This window comes from Pteropus medius, unplaced genomic scaffold (genome assembly GCF_902729225.1).
Source record: "Pteropus medius unplaced genomic scaffold, Ma_sr-lr_union100, whole genome shotgun sequence".
NCBI classification, from domain to species: Eukaryota; Metazoa; Chordata; class Mammalia; order Chiroptera; family Pteropodidae; genus Pteropus; species Pteropus medius.
The window spans coordinates 4,402,010-4,421,945 of record NW_024354499.1 but is presented as its reverse complement, the minus strand read 5'-3'; the positions used below and the strand labels follow the sequence as shown (position 1 = coordinate 4,421,945).

Genomic DNA, 19,936 nt, shown 5'->3' with positions numbered 1-19,936 from the left:
CGCCCCCACCCACCTTGTAGAATTGCCTCCCAGTGAGGGGAGAGGGAGAACCAGGGATATTGGGGAAACCAACATGGGGAGGAGGGTTTCCAGGCCCATCCATCAAATAAACCCATCCTGCCCCAAGTAAACACCTGGGATTTTCCAAGCAAGGTCTCCCTGACCCTCTGCCCTTGCTGCTCCCAGCTACAACCCTGGTGGGAAGTCCATACCTGCTGCTCCCTCTGCAGGGCTTTGCCTGGGCCAGGGCTGGTTCCTGATGACCTTTGTCCGGCATTCTTGGCACACTTTTGGGAATTCAGAGGGAAGCCCCAGAGGGAGACAAAGCAGCCCTGGCTTCTGTTACTACTGTGGTCAGGGCAGGCAGCTCTAGGGGCTGGGAACCCTTCCCCTCTCCACACTGAGTGGCTCCACCGGGCACCTTCCCATATGCCCGAGTCCTGACCCCGCCTGCCGCATCGCAGCCTCCCTCTGCCCTGGCCAGCACCTCCGCCTCCTCCTGGCCTTTGTGGTGGGTGGTGGTTTCTGGGCTGCCCTGACTCTGGGCTGCCACAGACCCAGGGATGAGGCCCTACAGTATTCCCCATGTTTGGTAGGCCATGGGCCCTGTGAAACAGCGGGGCCAGAGGTAGGGGCACGGACTTGGTGCTCTCTGAACAAAGCCCCTTGAGTGTCCCAGATCTGCTTTTGCTTGGCATCTCATTTGGGTAGTTTCTTTACCTCGGGGGGCTCTGAGGAGAATCATGGGACAGCCAGGTAAAAAGGTATCCTAGACCATCTAGTCAGGCTTCTCGATGGGTCAAGGTAAGAGCCTTGCTCCGGCCGTAGTTCTTTTCGGAAGACTCAGCCCAGGGATCCTGCAGATACAAAATGTCAGTGGGCTTCTTGGGGTCATTCCAGCTCCTGACCTTGTTCAGGACCCCTTCCCACTTAGAGGTCAGGTGTGGACTTCCTGCCCTTGGAGTCCCTCTACTCAGTCTCAGGTCCTCTGGGGGTCCTTCCTGCCCTCCTTGGCCCCAAAGCTTGAGAAGGAGCTATTCAGACAGCCATCGCTAGAGGGCGCAGGGAATGTAACCTTTGGGGCAGGGCAGGGCAGGAAGGACAAATCTTCAACAAATAAGTAGATTGTCAGTGGGTACTGTCTGGCCACACCTGGGGTGCACTGGGGCCCCTGAGTGCTTCCTCTTTGGTAATAGCCCTGGGATGGCCCCTCTTGGGCCGCTGTAGCCCATGTGGGGTGTGTGGGTGACAAGCCTGGCAGGCACTTACCAGGTGACTTGTGCAGTGCCAGATTCTGTGCTTTGAGGGGATAGCATCTACTTAGGGACATGTGGATACTGGTGTTTGTGTGCTCCGTACGTTGAAAGGAAAAAGAGATCACCTGGCTTAACCTCACCATTTTACAGATGAGTAAACAGGGTCTGGGGGTTGACTTGACCATGTAAGTTAGTGGATGATCTAGGGTTAAAACTCAGGTCTCTGGGCATCCAGCCTGCCTTTTCCTACCACCCCACTGCATCTTAGAGCCTAGCTGGCTTTGACTTTGGCCAGTTCTGGTCAGCATGGCCTCTTTCCTTTTTCCCCCTCTACATGCTTACCTTTGGGGCCACGTCTCCCTTGTGCTGGGGCCCTGGCCAGCCCCTGACCCATCCCTTCCATGACAGTACTCTTCAGTCTGCCCTGGGCTGGCTGGCTCTGCTTGTCCCCACCTCCAGCTTTCCCACTGAGGCCTGGTAGCCACTGTCACCTTTCTGCTTCCCTGTTGAGCTCGCTCGGCTCCACAAGCCACTTTCTGCTCACCTGTGGGCTCTCTGCTGTTCTGTAAAAGGCCCTTAGTTGGCCAATGTTGGGCTTTGGGGACAAGGCCCCCTCTCCCACCCCATAAGACTTTTTGGCCAACAGCTGAACCTGGAATCCTAAGGATACCAGGGTGAGGGGCTGCTGAGACAGAGAGCACTGCCTTTATCTGCAACCCAGTGAAGGGAGGTGGCTGCTGACCGCGCCCTCCCCGCCCCCTCCCCCCACCGGAAATGCCTGAGACCCTGGACAGAACAAGGCGTGATTGACCTGTTTAGGCCTGGGCAGCCCTTGGCCACCTCCCATTGTCCTTCCTTTCAGCTGTCCCTTAGTAGCAGAAGCAGCCCCAAACAGTGCTGGCTTCTCTGCCCCTCACCGGCGGCCTCCTTCCCTCCTCCCTCCCTCTGCCCACCGGGAATTTCGGAATGAAAGTGCTATTGTGAATGCCTGGCTGGGCCACTGAAGGGCCAGCACTGTTATTTCTGCAAACCAGCCCTCCCATTAGCCATGCAGGGCTGAGGCCAGGAAAATGTTACCTTTTCCTCCTCGAGCTGACTGCAGGGGAAATTCTCACATTTACAGTTTGTGCGGTGGTTGTGTTGAGAGCAGAAGGAGGAGGCTGGCGTGTGTGTGGTTGCATGAAGCAGGGTGGGGGCTGGAGCAATATTTATCTCACATTCTCCCTGCGCTGCCCCTCCCCTCTCTTCCCCATGACCTTCCCCTTGGTGCTGGTGTGGGGGGGGGGCACCCACCTACTGCCCTGGACTCTGGGGGGGTTGTGGGACGGAGGTTGTTGGTTACAAGTGAGACTCACAGGTCATCAGTATATAAACGAACACTCTCGCTTTCCTATACACCATGGCAGCAGCGTGAAAAACGTGTGCAGGGGCATCTGGGTGAGGAGGAGGGGCTGTTGCTGAGGAGTCAGGAGGCCTGAAAGCAGGGAGATGCAACAGGGGCTCTGGCTACTTAAAATGGACCAGGAAGATGCAAAGAATTAAAGGGGCTTCTGATTGCCTTTGTGATCTTTTGGGGCGGAAAGCCTTGCCCCCCTCCTGCTGCCTCCGGACCTGGCTACATGGAAGATATCTTGATGGCACAGCTGATAACAAACTCCCAGTGGGTGTTCCCCAGGGAGTGAGAGCAAGTTTGGGTCTCAGAAAGTCCTACTTTCAGTCTAGCCTCAGACTCTTTTGTTTTCCCATCAGTGAGTAAAAGGGCCACCTACTGCTTTCTGCCTCTTCCTTGTCCAGTCTGCTCACCTGTGTTACACTCCTGGGCACTTCTGCCCTGTGGCCTGGGAATTCTGGAATGGGCCCTTGCAATGGTGGGCGGCCTTCCCCCAACCCCTTCTTGCCTGCTCTGTGTCTCCCCATGGCTGGTACGGCCACATCGCCCACAGATCTGTCGACAGCTGGATTCCCTGGCCTCCAGGGCTTTGCCATTGTTTGGACCATGAACTTTTCTGGGGGTCAGGACAGGAGACGATAGCTCAGGTCACCCTGTGAGTGTTGTGGAAGGTCTTGACTTTGAATAAAAATACTTATGAACTGTGTTTTAGTAACCTGTCCTTTTCCTGCCATCCCCACCGAGACACAGGCAGTGGGGTTCAGAATAGGGAAGCCAGCGAGGGCACGGTGTCTGGGAGATGGATGGAGGAGCTTGGTCAGGGTGAGGGCCTGGAGTTTTCTCCAGTCAAAGTCATGGGCCCTGTGCCTCAGCCAGGCCTCTGGGAGCCTCATGGGCAGCCTGAGCCCATCTGACCAGCTTGCCCGCCTCTCTCCCCTCCAGGTTTTCTCCAAGATCTTTAGCCATGAGGCTCTGGAGAGCTACCTGCCCAAGATCCAGCTGGTGATCCAGGACACACTGCGCGCCTGGAGCAGCCGCCCCGAGGCCATCAATGTGTACCAGGAGGCCCAGAAGCTCACCTTCCGCATGGCCATCCGTGTGCTCCTGGGCTTCAGCATCCCCGAAGAGGACCTTGGGCACCTCTTTGAGGTCTACCAGCAGTTTGTGGAGAACGTCTTTTCCCTGCCTGTCGACTTGCCCTTTAGTGGCTACCGGCGGGTGAGCTCCCAGGCCTGGGAGGAGAAGAAGTGGGCATCCACGAGCTCACCCTGAGGGAGGGGTGGCTTACCACTAGACAGTCATCCGCCACAGAGACAGAGGGGAGAGTCAGTGGGAGGGCAGCTGGAGCCTTCACCTTGTGGTCTCTGTGGCTGAGAGGGGAAGTTCTCATAAATGTCCCCTACCCTGGACCACCTTGGGAGGAGGCCCTTGGTGCCCTTCCCCTTAGGTGACAGGATGGCCACCTTCTCCTTTCAGGGCATTCAGGCACGACAGATCCTGCAGAAGGGCTTGGAAAAGGCGATCCGGGAGAAGCTGCAGTGCACGCAGGGCAAGGACTACTCGGACGCACTGGACATCCTCATCGAGAGCAGCAAGGAGCATGGGAAGGAGATGACCATGCAGGAGCTGAAGGTGGGGGGCCTCCCCAGTGGCCAGCATGAGTGCCCCTTGCTCAACCCTGGGACAGCCCCTTTCTGGTTGCATTCCACAGGGACTGTTTCTGAGCAGCTTCGGTGGCTGTCACTTCACTGGGCTGGGGCTTAAGCCAGAAGAGCAGCCCTGACCCTACTGCTGTGCACATGGTGGGGGTGGGTGAGAAGCACCTGTGATGGGTGGGGCTGCTCCCCCTCTCCCCACGACTTGCCGTGTGTGTACCCTGTCCTGGTGTGAGCAGGTTCCCATGACACTGGGCCCCACACTCTCCATCCCATCCACCGTCCTATCTACCATTTTGGAAAAGATGCAGAAAAATTGGCCCTTAGAAACCTCTGAATGGGCTCAGTGTCCGTGGTTTTTATCGACCCCTCTCCCCTTCCCTCCAGTCTTCACTATTTCAGTGCATTTTAATGGTCACAATAACCCTGGTAGGTCACCTAGGGAAACTCAGGCCCAGAAGGGGAGGCAGCTCAGCCCTTGGGGAAGTGCTGGGTAGATTTGGACCTAACTTAGGTCCCCTCTTCCTGCCAGCCTTTTCAGGTTGGTGGCATTTGCCACTCTCCCAACCTGCCTGGCACTGGCGAAGCCCAGTTGGGCTGCCAGCACCAAGACTGTCCACACTGAGCTCTGAGAGGGGCTTCCTGCCCACTCCTTTTTAGGATGGCTATTCCACCAGAGAAGGGATCTGTTACTTCATCCTCGTTCAGATTCTGCCACACACAGCTTGCCAGGTGCCCATAGAGACTTGCTGCAGACTTCCCCATCCCCTCAATCTTTCTTTGCTTTCCCCTCTTCTAGCTCTAGCTTTTTATCTGGTGAGCCAGGAAGGAGCCCGAATGACTCTTCCATTTCACAAGACATTCTTGACTTGTAGGTGTGGTGCTGTGGCAAGTTAGGGATCGAGGTCCCTTCGCTCCCCTCTCTGGGCCTAGTGTCCATGTTTCTAAAATACAGGGCTTGGAATGAGGTGACCTGCTGGGGCCTTTCCATGGGGCATGCATGGCCCAGGTTCCTTGCTCCCTAGGATACCTCAGAGGAGGCGTTAGGTCTTCTGGGGGCCACTTCCCCTGAGCCCTCTCACTGCAGTCCCATCCCAGGTCTTCATGGGTGTGGCCCAGACTGCTTCTCAAACCCTGATGTCCTTCTCGAGGTGGAGTAGGAGCTGGAGCTGGGAGTAGGAAGGTTGGGGCTTCGACCCTGCACCCCTAACCCCACTCACCCCCAACCTCACTCAGTGCCTGGCTCCTTGGGATTTTTTTCCTTTTTTTCTTGGAGCTCACTACACTGATTAGGCTGCTGGGACTGCTGGGGCTCAATACCTCAGAATCCAGCACTGAGTGAGAAGTGGCCCTACCCCAGGGGACTTCCGGGTTAGTTCCTCTGCCCTGCGTTACACCAGCTGTATCTCCTGCTGAGTCACAGGACTGGCTCTCTGACCTGTGTCCATTGTGGCCTAAATGCCCAGCAACATGAGGCTCAGAGAAAGCGGACAGGACCCAGTTGGATGCTGCTGCGGCTCGGGGGACACCGGAAGAGTGAGGTCGCCCCCAGGCTGGGCCTGCCTGGCTCAGTCTGGGTTGCTGATGGTGATTCTCCTCTGCAGGACGGCACCCTGGAGCTGATCTTCGCAGCCTATGCCACCACTGCCAGTGCCAGCACGTCACTTATCATGCAGCTGCTGAAGCACCCGGCCGTGCTGGAGAAGCTTCGGGAGGAGCTGCGGACGCAGGGCATCCTGCACAGTGGCGGCTGCCCCTGCGAGGGCACGCTGCGCCTCGACACGCTCAGCGGACTGCACTACCTGGACTGCGTCATCAAGGAGGTCATGCGCCTTTTCACGCCCATTTCCGGTGGCTACCGCACCGTGCTGCAGACCTTCGAGCTTGACGTGAGGCTGAGCTCTCAGGACTGGGTCTCAGGGGGCCCGTGGGAGCACTGCCTGTCGGGGGGGGAGTTGCAGGGTGCTGGCTGATGGGAAAGACCAGACTTCTCCTCAGAGTAGGTACCTCAGTCTGATGGGGAAGCGGCAGTTGTTTTCAGGGAACTTTCATTCTGATGGGAGAGACCTTGTCTCAAACCTGGGTCAGATGAAGCCAGCCTGGGTGTCGTGTGTGAAGTTGCATGTGGACATTTTGTAAATAAGACACTGGACTAACATGCTGAGGGGTGCTGGCCAGGCCAGGAGACCACAGTGGGATGTCTGTAGGAACATCTGGGTGGGGACTGGCAGGCAGAAGTCCTGGGCCCTCTCAGACCTTTGCTGGCTCTCACCATCCTACCCTGCCCTCATCTCACCTCCAGGGTTTTCAGATCCCCAAAGGATGGAGTGTCATGTACAGCATCCGGGATACCCACGACACGGCGCCCGTGTTCAAAGACGTGAACGTATTTGACCCTGACCGCTTCGGTCAGGCTCGGAGTGAAGACAAGGATGGCCGTTTCCATTACCTCCCTTTCGGCGGCGGTGTCCGGACCTGCCTGGGCAAGCACCTGGCCAAGCTGTTCCTGAAGGTGCTGGCGGTGGAGCTGGCCAGCACGAGCCGCTTTGAGCTGGCCACTCGGACCTTCCCCCGCATCACCTTGGTCCCTGTCCTGCACCCCGTGGACGGCCTCAGTGTCAAGTTCTTTGGCCTGGACTCCAACCAGAACAAGATCCTGCCAGAGACGGAGGCCATGCTGAGTGCCACAGTCTAAAGGAGCCTGGCCCACACCCCCGCCTCAGCCCAGCCAGGCCATGGGCGGGAGGCGATGGAAGGGTAGAAACCTGTGTGTGGGAGGGGCTGGAACCGGGGAAGGGGGAATGGCCCCCCTACTTCTCCCTCCCCTGGACCCCCTCCCTGGCAAACCCTACCCAAGAGGGCTCCATTCTCTTGGAGGATGGGACCCTGGCTCCTGCTTCCCCCAGTCTCTCTCCAGCTCCCATCAGCTTGGCTCCCGGGCTGGCATGCCCAGGGGCTCCGCACGCCCGTTACAGTGTTACGTGTCAGGCGGCTCATGCTGCAGCGTTTGCTTGTGATGTTCCCAGCTGGCCCCTCTCCTCCCATTTCATTTGGACCCTTTTAGTTTGAGGTCAAGTGGTTGACTTGGGATGGGAGTAAGAGAAAGAGGTGGCTTCTTCAGCACCCCTCCCCCTCCTGCCTCTACTCACACTGGGGCATGTGCCCCTCTGGGTGTGCGCTGAGGGATGGCGTCCTGGCATAGAACTCCAGTCGCCCTTGGCAGAGGCAGAGGCTGCAGCCAGCCTAGAGGGGTCCCACCTCTTTGCCAGTTTGAACATTTGAAATTACCTATTGCTGCTACTTTTTCTCTCCTCTGACCTTGGGGCAAAGGAGCCCCAGGCTCTGTCCTCCCAGCATCCTCCCTGGTGGCCCTGGGCATGCACACAGCACTGACATTCTCACCTTCCCACAATGAGGCCTTGAGCCCACCCTGCTCCCCTGTACACACACACCCAAGGCCTTTGGCTCATATTTATTCACTGATATAACCAAATCTTGGCATTACTGGGGACTGGAAAACGCATCTCCTCTGTCCCCTAACCTCCGTCCCGGCTGCTCCGGGGAAGGACTTCTGCAAATGACTCAGTCCTCCTTAGTTGCGGATTGAGCAGCTCCCCCACGCTCCAGACCTTCTGTGGGTTCAATTTCAGAGCTGGACTCTCGGGGTGAAATCCAGCATCTCTGCCTTTGTCTCCTGGTGGAGACAAGAAAATGGCCCACTGCCTCCCGCCCTGCTCTGGCAAAAATGTGGGGATTTAGAAGCTGCCACCATCTCCTGCACGGTCACTGTTCTCCCTGATGCCCCCCACTCGGCTAGTGAGTATGGGGAAGGATACGGGTTCTTTCTTCTGATGGGGAACAAGGGCCTCTGTTGTCCCTTCCTTAACCCTCACCCTTTGCCCTTGGAAAAGTGTCTAGGAAGTCCCTTCCCACCTCTATGCCACTGTCCGCTTAGCCCAGCTCAGGGGTGTGGGGACTAGTTGAAAGCAAGGGGAGGTGTGTGCAGAAGGTAGCCCTTCCTCGAGCTGACCCGGGCCTCTGCCCTGTCTGGAGGCAGCTGCGGGGTGGGGGTGGGGTCTGCTGCAGCTGCAGCAAGGAGGCTGGTATGTGCGATTTGTAGGAAGCGATTTGCTTGAAAACTGGCCAGTCAGGGGAAAAAGGAGTAGCTTCTGCTACCAGCATTTTGAGTGTTGACAATTTGGGATGCCTCCCAGGGCCGGTTTGGGGCCTTTGAAGAGTCTTCAGTGATTTTGTCTGTTTTCAGATTTGTCTTTGCTTTCCGTGTTTCTCTTTGGGCTTTCGATGTTCTAAAAGAGGTGAATCCTCTTTGCAAGAAAATCAAAAACACACAGAAGGTGCAGGACGTTGATCCCCCCTAATTGCCTCTCCCAAGCAGTGACCACTATGACTGCTCAGTGGCCCCCTCTGATGGTGCTGAGTGGGCAGATGGCACCCCAACTCTCTCCCCCACTCACATTGACCTGCGGTACGCTCTACAGGAAGGAACGGGCTTACCACACCCCACGACTGTCCTGTTACCCCCTGTTCTCAAGTTTCATTTGGTTTTTACTTTTTCACTATTAAAAAACAGTGCAGAACAAAACTTATTGGCAAAAATTGACATTTTAGAAAACTTAATAAAATTTCTCAATCTCTTCACATTCTGAAAAACAGGCAAAAATGTGTAAAGACTTGTCAAAGCTTGCAAAATAGCTGCATGGTGCACCAGAATTGGTCACCCACAAAAAAGCCTGGTGTCTGGAAGTTTCACGCGCCTCCAAGCTGACCCGGCCTGCCCCAAACCAATCGGTCTTGACCGAATATCTAGGAATGCAGTAAGTGCAGCTTCAGACAGGAAGCCCACCAGGCCTGGCACTGGAGAGGGATGGGGGGCCGGAGGGCTCTGGAAGGCCTCAGTGGCCTTCTGTTGGAGTGACCAGCCTGGGAGGGGCAGAGAAAAGGCTGAAGGGGGTTCCTGACAGGGATAAAAGTAAGGTCATTTGGCCCACTGGGTCTCAAAGGCAACAAGAAGAGAACTGAAGAAAGCTCTTGACTGGCTGACAGGAGGGTCCCATGTTGAAAGTCATCCGTCTCCTCTGTATGTCCATCCGTGTCTGTGTGTGTGTGTAGGTTTTATAGACATAGTGTTAGATGGGTGATGTTTCCGCACTTACCATTCCTAACTATTGTAACTTGATATTAAAAAGACAAAACCCCACAAAACTCTTCCTGCCATGGGCTTGCAGATTGAAGCACTTTCGATGTTGGGCGCTGGCGTTTGTGTTCTGGGCTCCATCTTGACCCTGCCCGGATCACTATAATATTTTATACACAAAACTTTTTTTTCATAAATGTTATAATTTTGTGTCTGTCTTTATAAACTATTATAAGTACTATTTTGTTATAATTCAAAATAGATATTTAGTATAAAGTTTTCGCTGTTAAATATTCGTTATTTAGTAAAATATGAATTTTTCTCTATTGTAAACATGGTTCAAAATATTAATATGTTTTTATCACAGTTGTTTTAATATTGAAAAAGCACTTGTGTGTTTTGTTTTGATATGAAACTGGTGCCGTGTGAGTGTTTTTGCTGTCATGTGGTCTTAATCTGTATATAATATTCCATGTTGCATATTAAAAAATGAATGTTGTGCATTTTGTGATTTTGAAAGTACTCAATGTGGCTCTTTTATAGGCTTCCATAATAAACTGTGGGGACTCACCTTCGTTTGGCTCTCTGGTTTCTGCCTTTCAGCCTCACTGAAAGGGTACTCCCCACTCCCTGACGCCCACGTTCCCTTCAGCAACGTCCAGTCCCACCTGCCAGGCAGGAAGTTCTGCCCGGAAACATTTGTCCTATGAGGCCAACCTGCCATTCCCTGTGCATAGGCACAGAGAAGTTCGTGGCAGCGTCCTTCGAGGAGTTCCTCTGCGGAGGGAAAGATGTCACTGAACAGCTACTGGCCCCAGAGGTCTGTTGGGAGATGTGGCAGCTGGAAGCCAGCTCCCCTGGCCGAGTGTAGCCATGACTGGCTGGGCTAGGTGTCTCAGTGCTGGACACGACAACCCAGAGTGCTCAGGGCTTGTCCTGAGTCCATCTCGTTTATACTGATGTCCATGGCCACGTGGTGAACTGAGGAGCAGAATTCAATTCTGACGCCCAGCCCTGTGCCCCAGGAGGCACTTCTCAAAGGCTGTTTCATGAGCTGCAGGAGCAGATAGATTCCCTGATCAAGTACATTTAAGGAAGGGGTTAAAGAGAAGTAGGCAGATCCCTTCACCACAAGACTTGTCAGGACCTTGCGCCTGAGGATGGGTGCACTAAGGGGCAACATGGTATAGAGAGGACACAGGTTGCAGGCTTCTCAAACCCATTTGATGACAAACCGTGTGCCATTTGCCAGCTGGGAAAAGCTGCTCCGCATCTGGACTGCCACGGAGGCTGGAGGTAAGGCCGGCAAAGGGCACAGTCCCAGGACCAAGGGGCTGTGCTAGGGGAGGGAAAGCAATGAGATGCAGAGCCATGGCCCCTGGAGCTGCACCAGGAACCAGGGAGGGAAAGGTGTCACCGTGCCCGGGCTGGTCGGAGCCTCCGCCATGCCCCACGGTCCTCTCCCCCCAGGTCTGGGGAGGGAAAGTCTCCCCTGAGCTGGCCTGAGAAAGGCCTTTTTGTGGCTGCAGCATTTCTTTTTCATTCAGTCAGTCAGACCCAATGTTGGCTCAGAGGCCCCGGGCGCGGATGCACTGAGACGCAGGACCTCTCTCCACCCAGGTCACAGAGCCTGGCCACCCAGAAGAGAAACCCCAACATCTTCCAAGCAACGCCACTGGGACAGGACACTCAGCAGACCCTGACCACCCTGTCCTTTGCTCCGTGCTGTCGTTATGCCTTACTCTGACCCTCCCCAGCATGCCCAGCCCTGCTCTCCCTGAGTCCTAGCCCCAACCTCTGCCCTCTCCAGGGTGGGAGGAAAGCAAGGTTGAGTCCCCTGTTTTCAAGATAAAGTAGAGTCTCAGAATGGCAGGGACTTTCCCATGGCCTCACAGGATTGAAGGGTAGCTCCTGCGCCAGAACCAGACCACCTGCCCAGCACGTGCCCACTTGGAGGGGCTCCCTCAGTCAGAAGCCTCCAGGGTCAGTAAGAGGCAGCAGTGAACACCCCGAGCTTCCACCCAGAAATGTGCCAGCACGAGGTAGTAATTTTGCAGAGTGTGAATTCCATCTCTCTTGGTGGGATGTCCTGTGTGGCAGCAGAGGTGAGAGAAGCGTGTCCTTGGGCTGCCCTCAGTCTGACCGCCCTGCCGCAGGGCGGGAGGGCCTGGCGGGGCGGGTGGCAGGCCCGTCATCACCCGGTCCGTCAGTGCCTCTCTCCTGCAGACCCGCGGGTTGGTGACGTCTGCCTGCCTGCCTGCCCCCCACATGCCGACTGCCCTCGGGATCTCCTGGCCTGGAAGGAGAACACAGGCTGTTGTGGACAGGCAAACACGGCTGCTGTTTGTCCAGGGATTGGGGCGCCAGTTTGGAGGGAACTCGCAGACCGCACATTCTGCCACCTCCCAGCACTTTTCCAAAACAGCCTGGCCTTGGCTGGTCTGGCTGCCAGGGGTGGCGGGGGGCTGGGAGCCAAGAACAGGGCAGAGGAAAGCAGGGCCTTGGGGCCAGCAGGATGAGGTGACCAGGTGAGGGGAGAGACAGCCCTCGCCAGAGTCAGCCCGCTCAGCTTTGACGTGTCTTGGAGAGGAAAGAGAGAGGAAGAATGACTGTGTGTCTGTGTTGGGGGCGAAAGGAAAAACAAACTTGACTTGCCTCAGCCTTCGGCCTGGGCCAGCCTCCATTCCTCACAGCAGCTCTGGAGTGCTGAGCGTGGCGTAGAGGCACTGATGGCGAGACGGCGGGCTGGGACTGGAGCTCAGCTCATCATCTCCCGCCTGACTTTCCTTTCACCAGGGAAGATGGCTCTGGCCCAAGTTCTGACCTCCACTGGCCTTATCCACTCCCAGGGATCCTGGTCTCCCAGGAGACACTTATTCCAGACTTGGCCTCCTCTTGGTAACAAGAACCCCTCCTCTCTACCTCCCAAGCCCTGTATTCTGTCTCCTCTAACTGATCCCCCATCCTGCACAGCAGGTGAGTGACAAGCGAGCCCACAAAAACTTCCATGATAGTGCGACACTAGGATGCTACCCCTGGAGGGGGCTGGGCCTGCCCCGGGGGCTGCCTGGGGCATGCAGGGCTTCCCTGTCTGGCAACAGCCCACTCGAGGGTAACAGGTTGGGAGGGAACGCAGGTGGTCTGGGAGGCAGGTGTGCCGAAGCAGTGCCCACCTGCTTGCCTGTGGCCCCCTGCTTCCTGGCTTGTCTCCACCTACAGAAGCTCTTCTTGCCTTGCCTACTGTAGACTTGACGTATTGGTAAGTCCTTTCTTCTCACGGCTTCTTCCTCTGGCACTCCAGCTTAGAGTCTCTCTGAGCCACAACTTCTGTAGAACACATAGTGAGTGAGTGGTTCCCCCGGGAGACATGCAGCAAGAAAGCCTCACCTGCAACTGTAATTGCAGTGGTCCCATAAGAACCCTCTGCAAGGCTCTGATTGGCCTAATTTATACCACATGCCCACTCCTTGGGAAGGAGGATGGCTACCTCTGATTAGTTGCCCTGGGGGTAACTAAGGTGGAAAGGTGTCATTTGATAGGCAGCCCAAGGTTGAGGTGGGAAGGAAGTGTGGGAGGGGACAGATGGAAGTGAAAGTTACCCCAGAACGTAGCCAAGGAGGGAGGGGAAGGAGCTAGAAAGATGGAGGAAGACCAGGGCTGCTGAAGTAATACGCCAGGAGTGTAAAAGGAGGGTGAGTGATGAATGACATTTAAAGAATGGAGAAGCTCTTAAGTGGAAGCCTTGCCTGTTTCACATGAGGTTTTTCTTCCTTGCTCCTTCCTTCCTTCCTTCCTTCCTTCCTTCCTTCCTTCACTCCTTCCTTCCTTCCTTCCTTCCTTCCTTCCTTCCCTTCCTCCCTCCTCCCCTCCCTCCCCTCCCTCCCCTCTCTCTCTCTCTCTCTCTTTCTTTCTTTTCTTTCTTTTCTCTCTCTCTCTCTCTCTCTCTCTCTCTCTCTCTTTCTTTTTTTACCATGATGTCAACTCCTCTTCCATCAAAACATAGTCTACTATGCTCTCAAGGGCTTTGTGTGATTGTGTGTGTGCGTATATGTGTGTGTGTGTGTTATTTGGAATAAGTATAGATTCACAGGAAGTTGCAATGATAGTACAGTTGATCCTTGAACAAGATGGGTTCGAACTGCATTGGGTCCACTTATACACAGGTTTTTTCAGTAAATATACAATTGGCCCTCCGTATCCCTAGATTTCACATTGAGAGGTTCAACTAAGTGCAGATCGAAAATCATTTTCCGTCCGCAGTTGGAAATCTGCAGATGAGTGGGGCTAACTGTGTGCATTGTTCTCTGCCATTTTGTGTGTGGGACTTGAGCATCCAAGGATTTTGGTATTTGAGGAGATCCTGGAACCAGTCCCCTGTGGATACTGAGGGACCACTGTCGTTAAGTTATGGGAGGTCAAAAGTTATACACAGGTTTTCAACTGCACAGGGGTCAGTGCCTCTAACCCCCAAGTTGTTCACGGGTCAAATGGAGGAGAGAGGTCCTGTGAATCATTTACTCAGTTTTCCCCAATGGCTTCTTATATCAAAACCAGGAAATTGACATTGGTACAATGTGTATGTGTAGTCTGATGCCTTTCTATCACACACAGAGATTTGTGTAATCATCACTGCAATCGAGATATGAAATTATTCTATTGCCCCAAATATCTCACTCATTCTTTATAGTCAGTCACCCCTTCACTCTCTTTAACCTATGGCAGCCACTAATCTGTTCTCCATCTCAGTAATTTTGTCATTTCAAGAACGTTATACAAATGCCATCGTTCAGTACGTGATCTTTTGAGCTTGACTTTTTCTCACATAGCGCAATGCCCCGAAGAGCCACTCAAATTCTCTCAGTAACCATAGTTTGTTCCTGTCGCTGAGTAGTAATACGTGGTGTCATGTGCCACGGTTTGTTTAATCATAAATTCACTGAAGGACATTTGGGTTATTTCCAGTTTTGGGTTACTTGGTAGTTCCCCTTTATTCCTTATTTGTTTGCTGAAATTTTCTATTTTTTTTTTCATTTATGTTAAGAGAATTTATAATTGTTGAAGCATTTTATGATGAATACTTGACAGATACTTTCATTTGTTGTGGGCATCGGTCGACTGTCTTTTCTCATTCTAGCTGTGACTTTCCTGATTCTTAGTATGATGAACGATTTCTTTATTGTATCTTGTATGTTTTGGCTATTATGTTAGGACACTGCATAAATTTTTCATTGCAATAGTCAGTCATTTTGTTTAGGTTTAGCATGAAGTTGCTGGCTTATTTTGGTGAGCTGTAGTTCCAATGAAAATTTAATTTGCAGAGTATTTTTAGTGTTATTTTGGTTCACTTAGTGTAGTTAGTGCCAGTGAGGCTCCCACTGATGCTGCTTGAGGGGACAAAAGGAACTCTCCCAGACTGGCTTGCCTGCTGCTTCCGGATGGGTTAAGAAAGTCTCTTCTAGCTCTTCTAGGGCCCTGCCTTGAGCAAAAGAGAGAGTTTCCCAGGCTAGGTGACAGCTGTGTCAAGATCACCCTATATGGTGCCACTGGGAGCCCTGGTGTGTCTCCGGATGGGGATGGGGAGTATCAGACCTGCAGGTTAGGGTGTTTCCCAGCCCGGGTGCTTGTCTTGATTATCGTAGCTACGTAAATCTTAAAATTGGGTAGAACTATTCCTTCTACTTTCTTCTTTTTTTTTCTGTGTTGTTTTAGCTATTCTACTTTTGCTTTTTGACATAAACTTTAGAATAACTTGTCTGTATCTATAAAAACTCTTGCTGAGATTTTGATAGAAATTACAGTATATCTGTATGTTGATTTGGGGATAATTGACATCTTGGCAGCCCAAAGCCGAGATGAAGAGAATGGGGAAGGGATAGAAGGAAACTAATGTTATCCAGAGGAAGGAGAAGGAACTAGCAAGACAGTAAGTGGGCTGGGGATGGTGGTAAATGACATTTAAAGAGTAGAGAAGCTCTAAGATGAAGCTGCTGCTGCTCCACGTGAGGTTGTTTAAATTATTATGATGTCAAATATTCTTCCATCAAAATTAAGTCTACCATGTGCCAAGGGTTTTGTGTGACTCGTGTGTGTGTGTGTGTGTGTGTGTGTGTGTGTGTGTGTGTGTGTGTGTTTCCAAAAATCAAAACAGGGCTGAGTTCTACATCTGGATCCCTGAATAGGGGTGTTAAGATGCACAGAAACAGGAGTCCAAGGATTAGGGACCAGGGTTCAGGGATAGAGGACGGGCAGAATGTGTGCCTCTGGGGAGCCCAGGGCTTGTTGCTTGTACAGGCAGTGGGAATGGGAGATGCCAAGTCTTTTTTTCCTATCTCTCGAGGGCAGAGGAACTAGTGGTTTGTTTCCATTCTGCTGTAAAAACAACCAGAGTTGGAAATTCCCCCCACAGTCCTCTACCAGTTTGAAAAGTAAGTGAGGGAAAAGAGGGTGAAATTAAGTCAGATGTGGCAGAGTGACTTTGGTCAGGGACAGAAAAGTCCCATGGATGGGTGTGGATTGTGCAGAAGCCCTGGTCTTCTCACCTCTTCCTAGAGAGACAATGTCAACCCTTCCTCCAGGGAGGGTTTACTTTACAAGTCACATCCATAGGTACTTTCCCAATGCCACACTTCTTCACTCTGCACCGCATGATTTAGAACCAGATTTCTACACCTTAGAGTGGATGATGAGATTAGAGAATGAAGAGGGGGCACTTGAATGAACCTAATCCTATCACTACCAGCACCTCCAACCAAACTTCCAGACCACCATGTCCTGCCCAAAAGCACTGACATTGCAAGCACAGCTCCACAACGCAAAATTCCAGTTCCATAAAAATAAATAAATAAATAAATAAATAAATAAATGGGACTACCTTTTAGAGCTGGTAGCAAGAATCAAAAATCATCCTTAAGTTCTAACCTGCCACTGCTGTTTCCACTTTGCTCGGGGCTTAGAAGATACATCCGCCCCTCTGTGAGTGTTGCCATCTGGTGACACCTCTCGAGGTGTTCACACAAATAGATACCAAACTGGCTGTGTGGACTGAAGACATATTCCACACACCTTATTGTGTTGTGAGCCAGATGCTTCTTCTTTATTAATTTCATAATTCAAATCTTAAGTTCAATACCTGTGAATAATTTAATGTCCCAGTTAAGGCGAAGATTGGTTATAAGAAGCAACATAAATTTTTCTTTTTTTAAAAAAAAAATGCTCTTTGCATTTAAAGGAAGTCTTTACTATTTATTTATATATTTTTTGTATATTGGAAAAAGTAGAAACCCCTAATTTCTGTCCTAACCCCCACCCATAACTGATTTTTTATCCTAATATTTTTTCTTTTTTTTAATTCCCATCCCCTTTGACAATCATCAGCTTGTTCTCTATATCTTTCTTTTGTTTATTCATTTATTTCATCTCTTATTTTTAGATACCACATGTGAGATCATAAGATATTTGTCTTTCTCTGTCTGACTTATTTCACTTACCATAGTACCCTCCAGGTCCATCCATGTTGTTGAAATGGCAAAATTTCATTCTTTTTTTATTGCTGGAAAAGTATTACAAATCACTAAGTGCAGATATGCATTCTTCGGCCAGCCAAGGTGACTTCAGGGCCCGCAGATGGGAACAGTGCTGGCTCAGAGAAGAGCAGGCTCCCAACACACACTCCTGAGAGCCCCTCTGCTTGCTTCCTCCCTGCTCCCCACCTCCCACCCACACTCAGGGCAGTTCCAGAGCAGGTGGGCCTGCGGGAAGTGGGGGGTATGCAGGAGCCTGACCCTAACTGAGGGGACCCTGGGCACTCCGATTCTAGGTTGGCAGTCCTGGGAGGATCAGAGCAGGCTGGGGAGAGGCCCAAACCAATCTTTGCCCAGCACAGAAAGACCCAGAAGCAAAGATAAACAAGCAGGGGAACCCTGAAGACAGGGAGCTCAGTGGAGGTCACCAGCCTGCCTGATCCTTCCTGGTTTCCTGGAACACTTGACACCAGGACACCCCCACTCTTCCATCCCGAAGGGCTGGGCAAATCAATACCACAGGAGGGGTTGTTCCTGCCACCTTGGACTAAGGAAGTATGGCAAGGCTCCCTAGGCAAGCTGAGAAGGCCCAGTTCTCTGGCATGGGGGACCCCTTCTCACCCCAGTCTTCCTGGTTGCTGTGTAGGGTGACCAACCACCCCAGTGTGCCCAGAACATTCCTGGTTTTAACATTGAAAGTCCTGTGTGCCAGGAAACCCCTCAGTCCCAGGCAAATGGTAACAGTCAGTTACCAGATTTCTGTGAGTGGCCATGAAAGACAGTCATAATCCACTCAAGGAGCAGCCCTGATCACCCCGACTGGTGCACACAGGTTGTCGAAGGCAGCTTAGAGGACCCCTTGAGGATGGAGAGGTACCAAGCGTGATGGAAAATGCCCTTCCAATCCGCTTCCTTCTAAAGCAGCGACCAGAGCAGCCTCACCTGGGACACTTGTCTGAGGAATTCACACGCAATCTGTATCCATTTTAAGCTAACTTTCCATCACCTAGAGAGGCAGGCAGATAGATCCTGCCCTCTGGTCCCTAGGACACCTGAGGCCAGGTGTCCTTTTCCACAGCCTCTCAGCTTTTCCCTGGGAAGTAGCTGCTGCTGTTTCTGGCTCCCAGGCACTCCACCACCAGACAGGGCTCCTCCTGAACTTCTGGGCTGCTGAAGTCACCCAGCAGGAGGTCTGGCTAAAACCAAGCAGCTGCGGAGTGAGTGGCTCTCTGGTATCTTCACAAAGAAAACAAGGATTCCAAAAGACCTCACAGACCAGAGGCACGTGCTCCCCTTCCACCCCCTTTGCCTGTGGGGAATCAGAGGCCAAAGTCACCTGAAGGTCAACCTTGGATTTATCATCCAGGATGCTTCCTCCCTAGCTTCCTGTGCAGCCCCCTGTTTTCCCTGACCCGGGAGGATGCACAGGCACCTCCTCAGCATCCAGGAATTGGGGCTAAAAGCCAAGTCTAACTTACTTATTAGGGGCTGTACCCTAAGGTCTGAACTGCAGAACCCGCACGGTGAGAGAAATTGGGGTGTGCTCTGGGGCACCTCCTCTAGCCTCTTGTTGTGCTGTGTGCTTGAGGATGTGGGTGGTAGTTACACTGGTGTTTGATTTATGTGTGTTTTCTATACTATGAGTGTATATATTTCTATGTACCGTTTCCATGGGTCTGTTTTATTTCACACACACAAAACTTAAAAAAGAACATGAGATTTGTCCTGGGCAAGAGATGCAAGGGAGGTGAGGAGCACTGTGTGGGACCACATCTCTCTGTGGACACCCACACTGCCTGGAGGTACCTGGGCCAAGGTGCCGAGAGGTGCGAGCAGTCTGTGGGAGACTCTAGTCTACAGGTGGGTAGAGGATAAAGGGGAGCTGCATACCTCACTGGCTGCCTGCCACAGAAGGTGCTACCATCCAGGCCTGGCTGGAATGGAGACCACAGCCACGAGGAACTCTTTTCTGCCTTGCACAGACCTGAGAGGCTACTCCTAAATGGGCAAACAGTGGAGTAGAGAATGCTCTCTGTTACAGGCCCAGGGTGACCACAAACACTGGCCTGAGACTGAGCCCTGGGCCTGAGCCCACACTGCATTTGTGGAACAGATTTCTAACTCAGGGTCCACGTGTGGCTGCAGGGGTCCTTACACCCTCAGTATTGCATTTCAATGTTTGTGTGATGTGCCATTTTGGAGGCAAGAGTTCATAGCTTCCAGAGCTTTTCAAAGGGGTCTAGGAATCTACAGAGAGGTTAAAAATCGGTTCTCTCAATTTAAGTCAGTGAAGAGATCATTTTTATTCACTTCCTTCTCTGTTCAAGCTCTCTCACCTCTTTTTACACATGAGGAAACTGGGGCTCAGCGTGCTAAGTAACTTGCCCAGGTTCTCACAGCTCAAAAGTCTGAGTCCTCAAACAGAGGCTATTTCTTGGGCTTTTCTCCGGGTCAGGGGAGGAGTAGGGAGGCCGTCAGTGTGCAGCTTGGAGGAAGGCCTGGGCCTCTCCTGGCTCAGTGCACAGGCAGCAGAGGGTTGGAGTGGGATGGCTGCCTGATGGGCCTGGGGCACTGACACAGGAGCCATCAGGCATGGCTTCCTTTTTATCTCTCCTATCTGTTGGCAGAGAAAGGGCTGAACAAAGGGATGAGTAGGCCCCTCCTAGAGCTCTGAGATAGCTGGAGGAAACACAAATCCTCCTTTAAGTGATCGTAGGGCTGGGGGTGACTCTGGCAGTGGAAGGCTGGGATCTGTGCCTGGGAGGCTGGGAAGAGGGACATGAGCAAAGAGGAGTCAGGGCATGTGTGGATGCGTGGGCTCAAACTGGAGAAATGAGCATAAGGTGTGTCCCGAGGGGCTAAACTGGTAGCATTAATATAGGGTGGGGGAAGCCAATGAGGCACACACGCTTAGGTAAACAACCTGGGGGTCAGGGCTGACCCCAAGCCGGCAGTGAGGC

At 52.6% G+C, this 19,936-nt stretch overlaps 1 protein-coding gene across 3 annotated transcripts in view; it reads left to right on the top strand.

The window, feature by feature from the left end:
- CYP26B1 (cytochrome P450 family 26 subfamily B member 1) overlaps positions 1-10,026 on the top strand; it is a 19,573-nt gene extending 9,547 nt beyond the window's left edge. For all 3 annotated transcript variants that reach the window (XM_039852526.1, XM_039852528.1, XM_039852527.1), the window contains exons 3-6: positions 3,589-3,864; positions 4,123-4,278; positions 5,906-6,190; positions 6,604-10,026. In XM_039852526.1, the coding sequence (XP_039708460.1) occupies positions 3,589-3,864; positions 4,123-4,278; positions 5,906-6,190; positions 6,604-6,996 (1,110 nt within the window). In that variant the 3' untranslated portion in view covers positions 6,997-10,026. The remainder of the gene's footprint in view (positions 1-3,588; positions 3,865-4,122; positions 4,279-5,905; positions 6,191-6,603) is intronic.
- Positions 10,027-19,936: the final 9,910 nt, after the last annotated feature.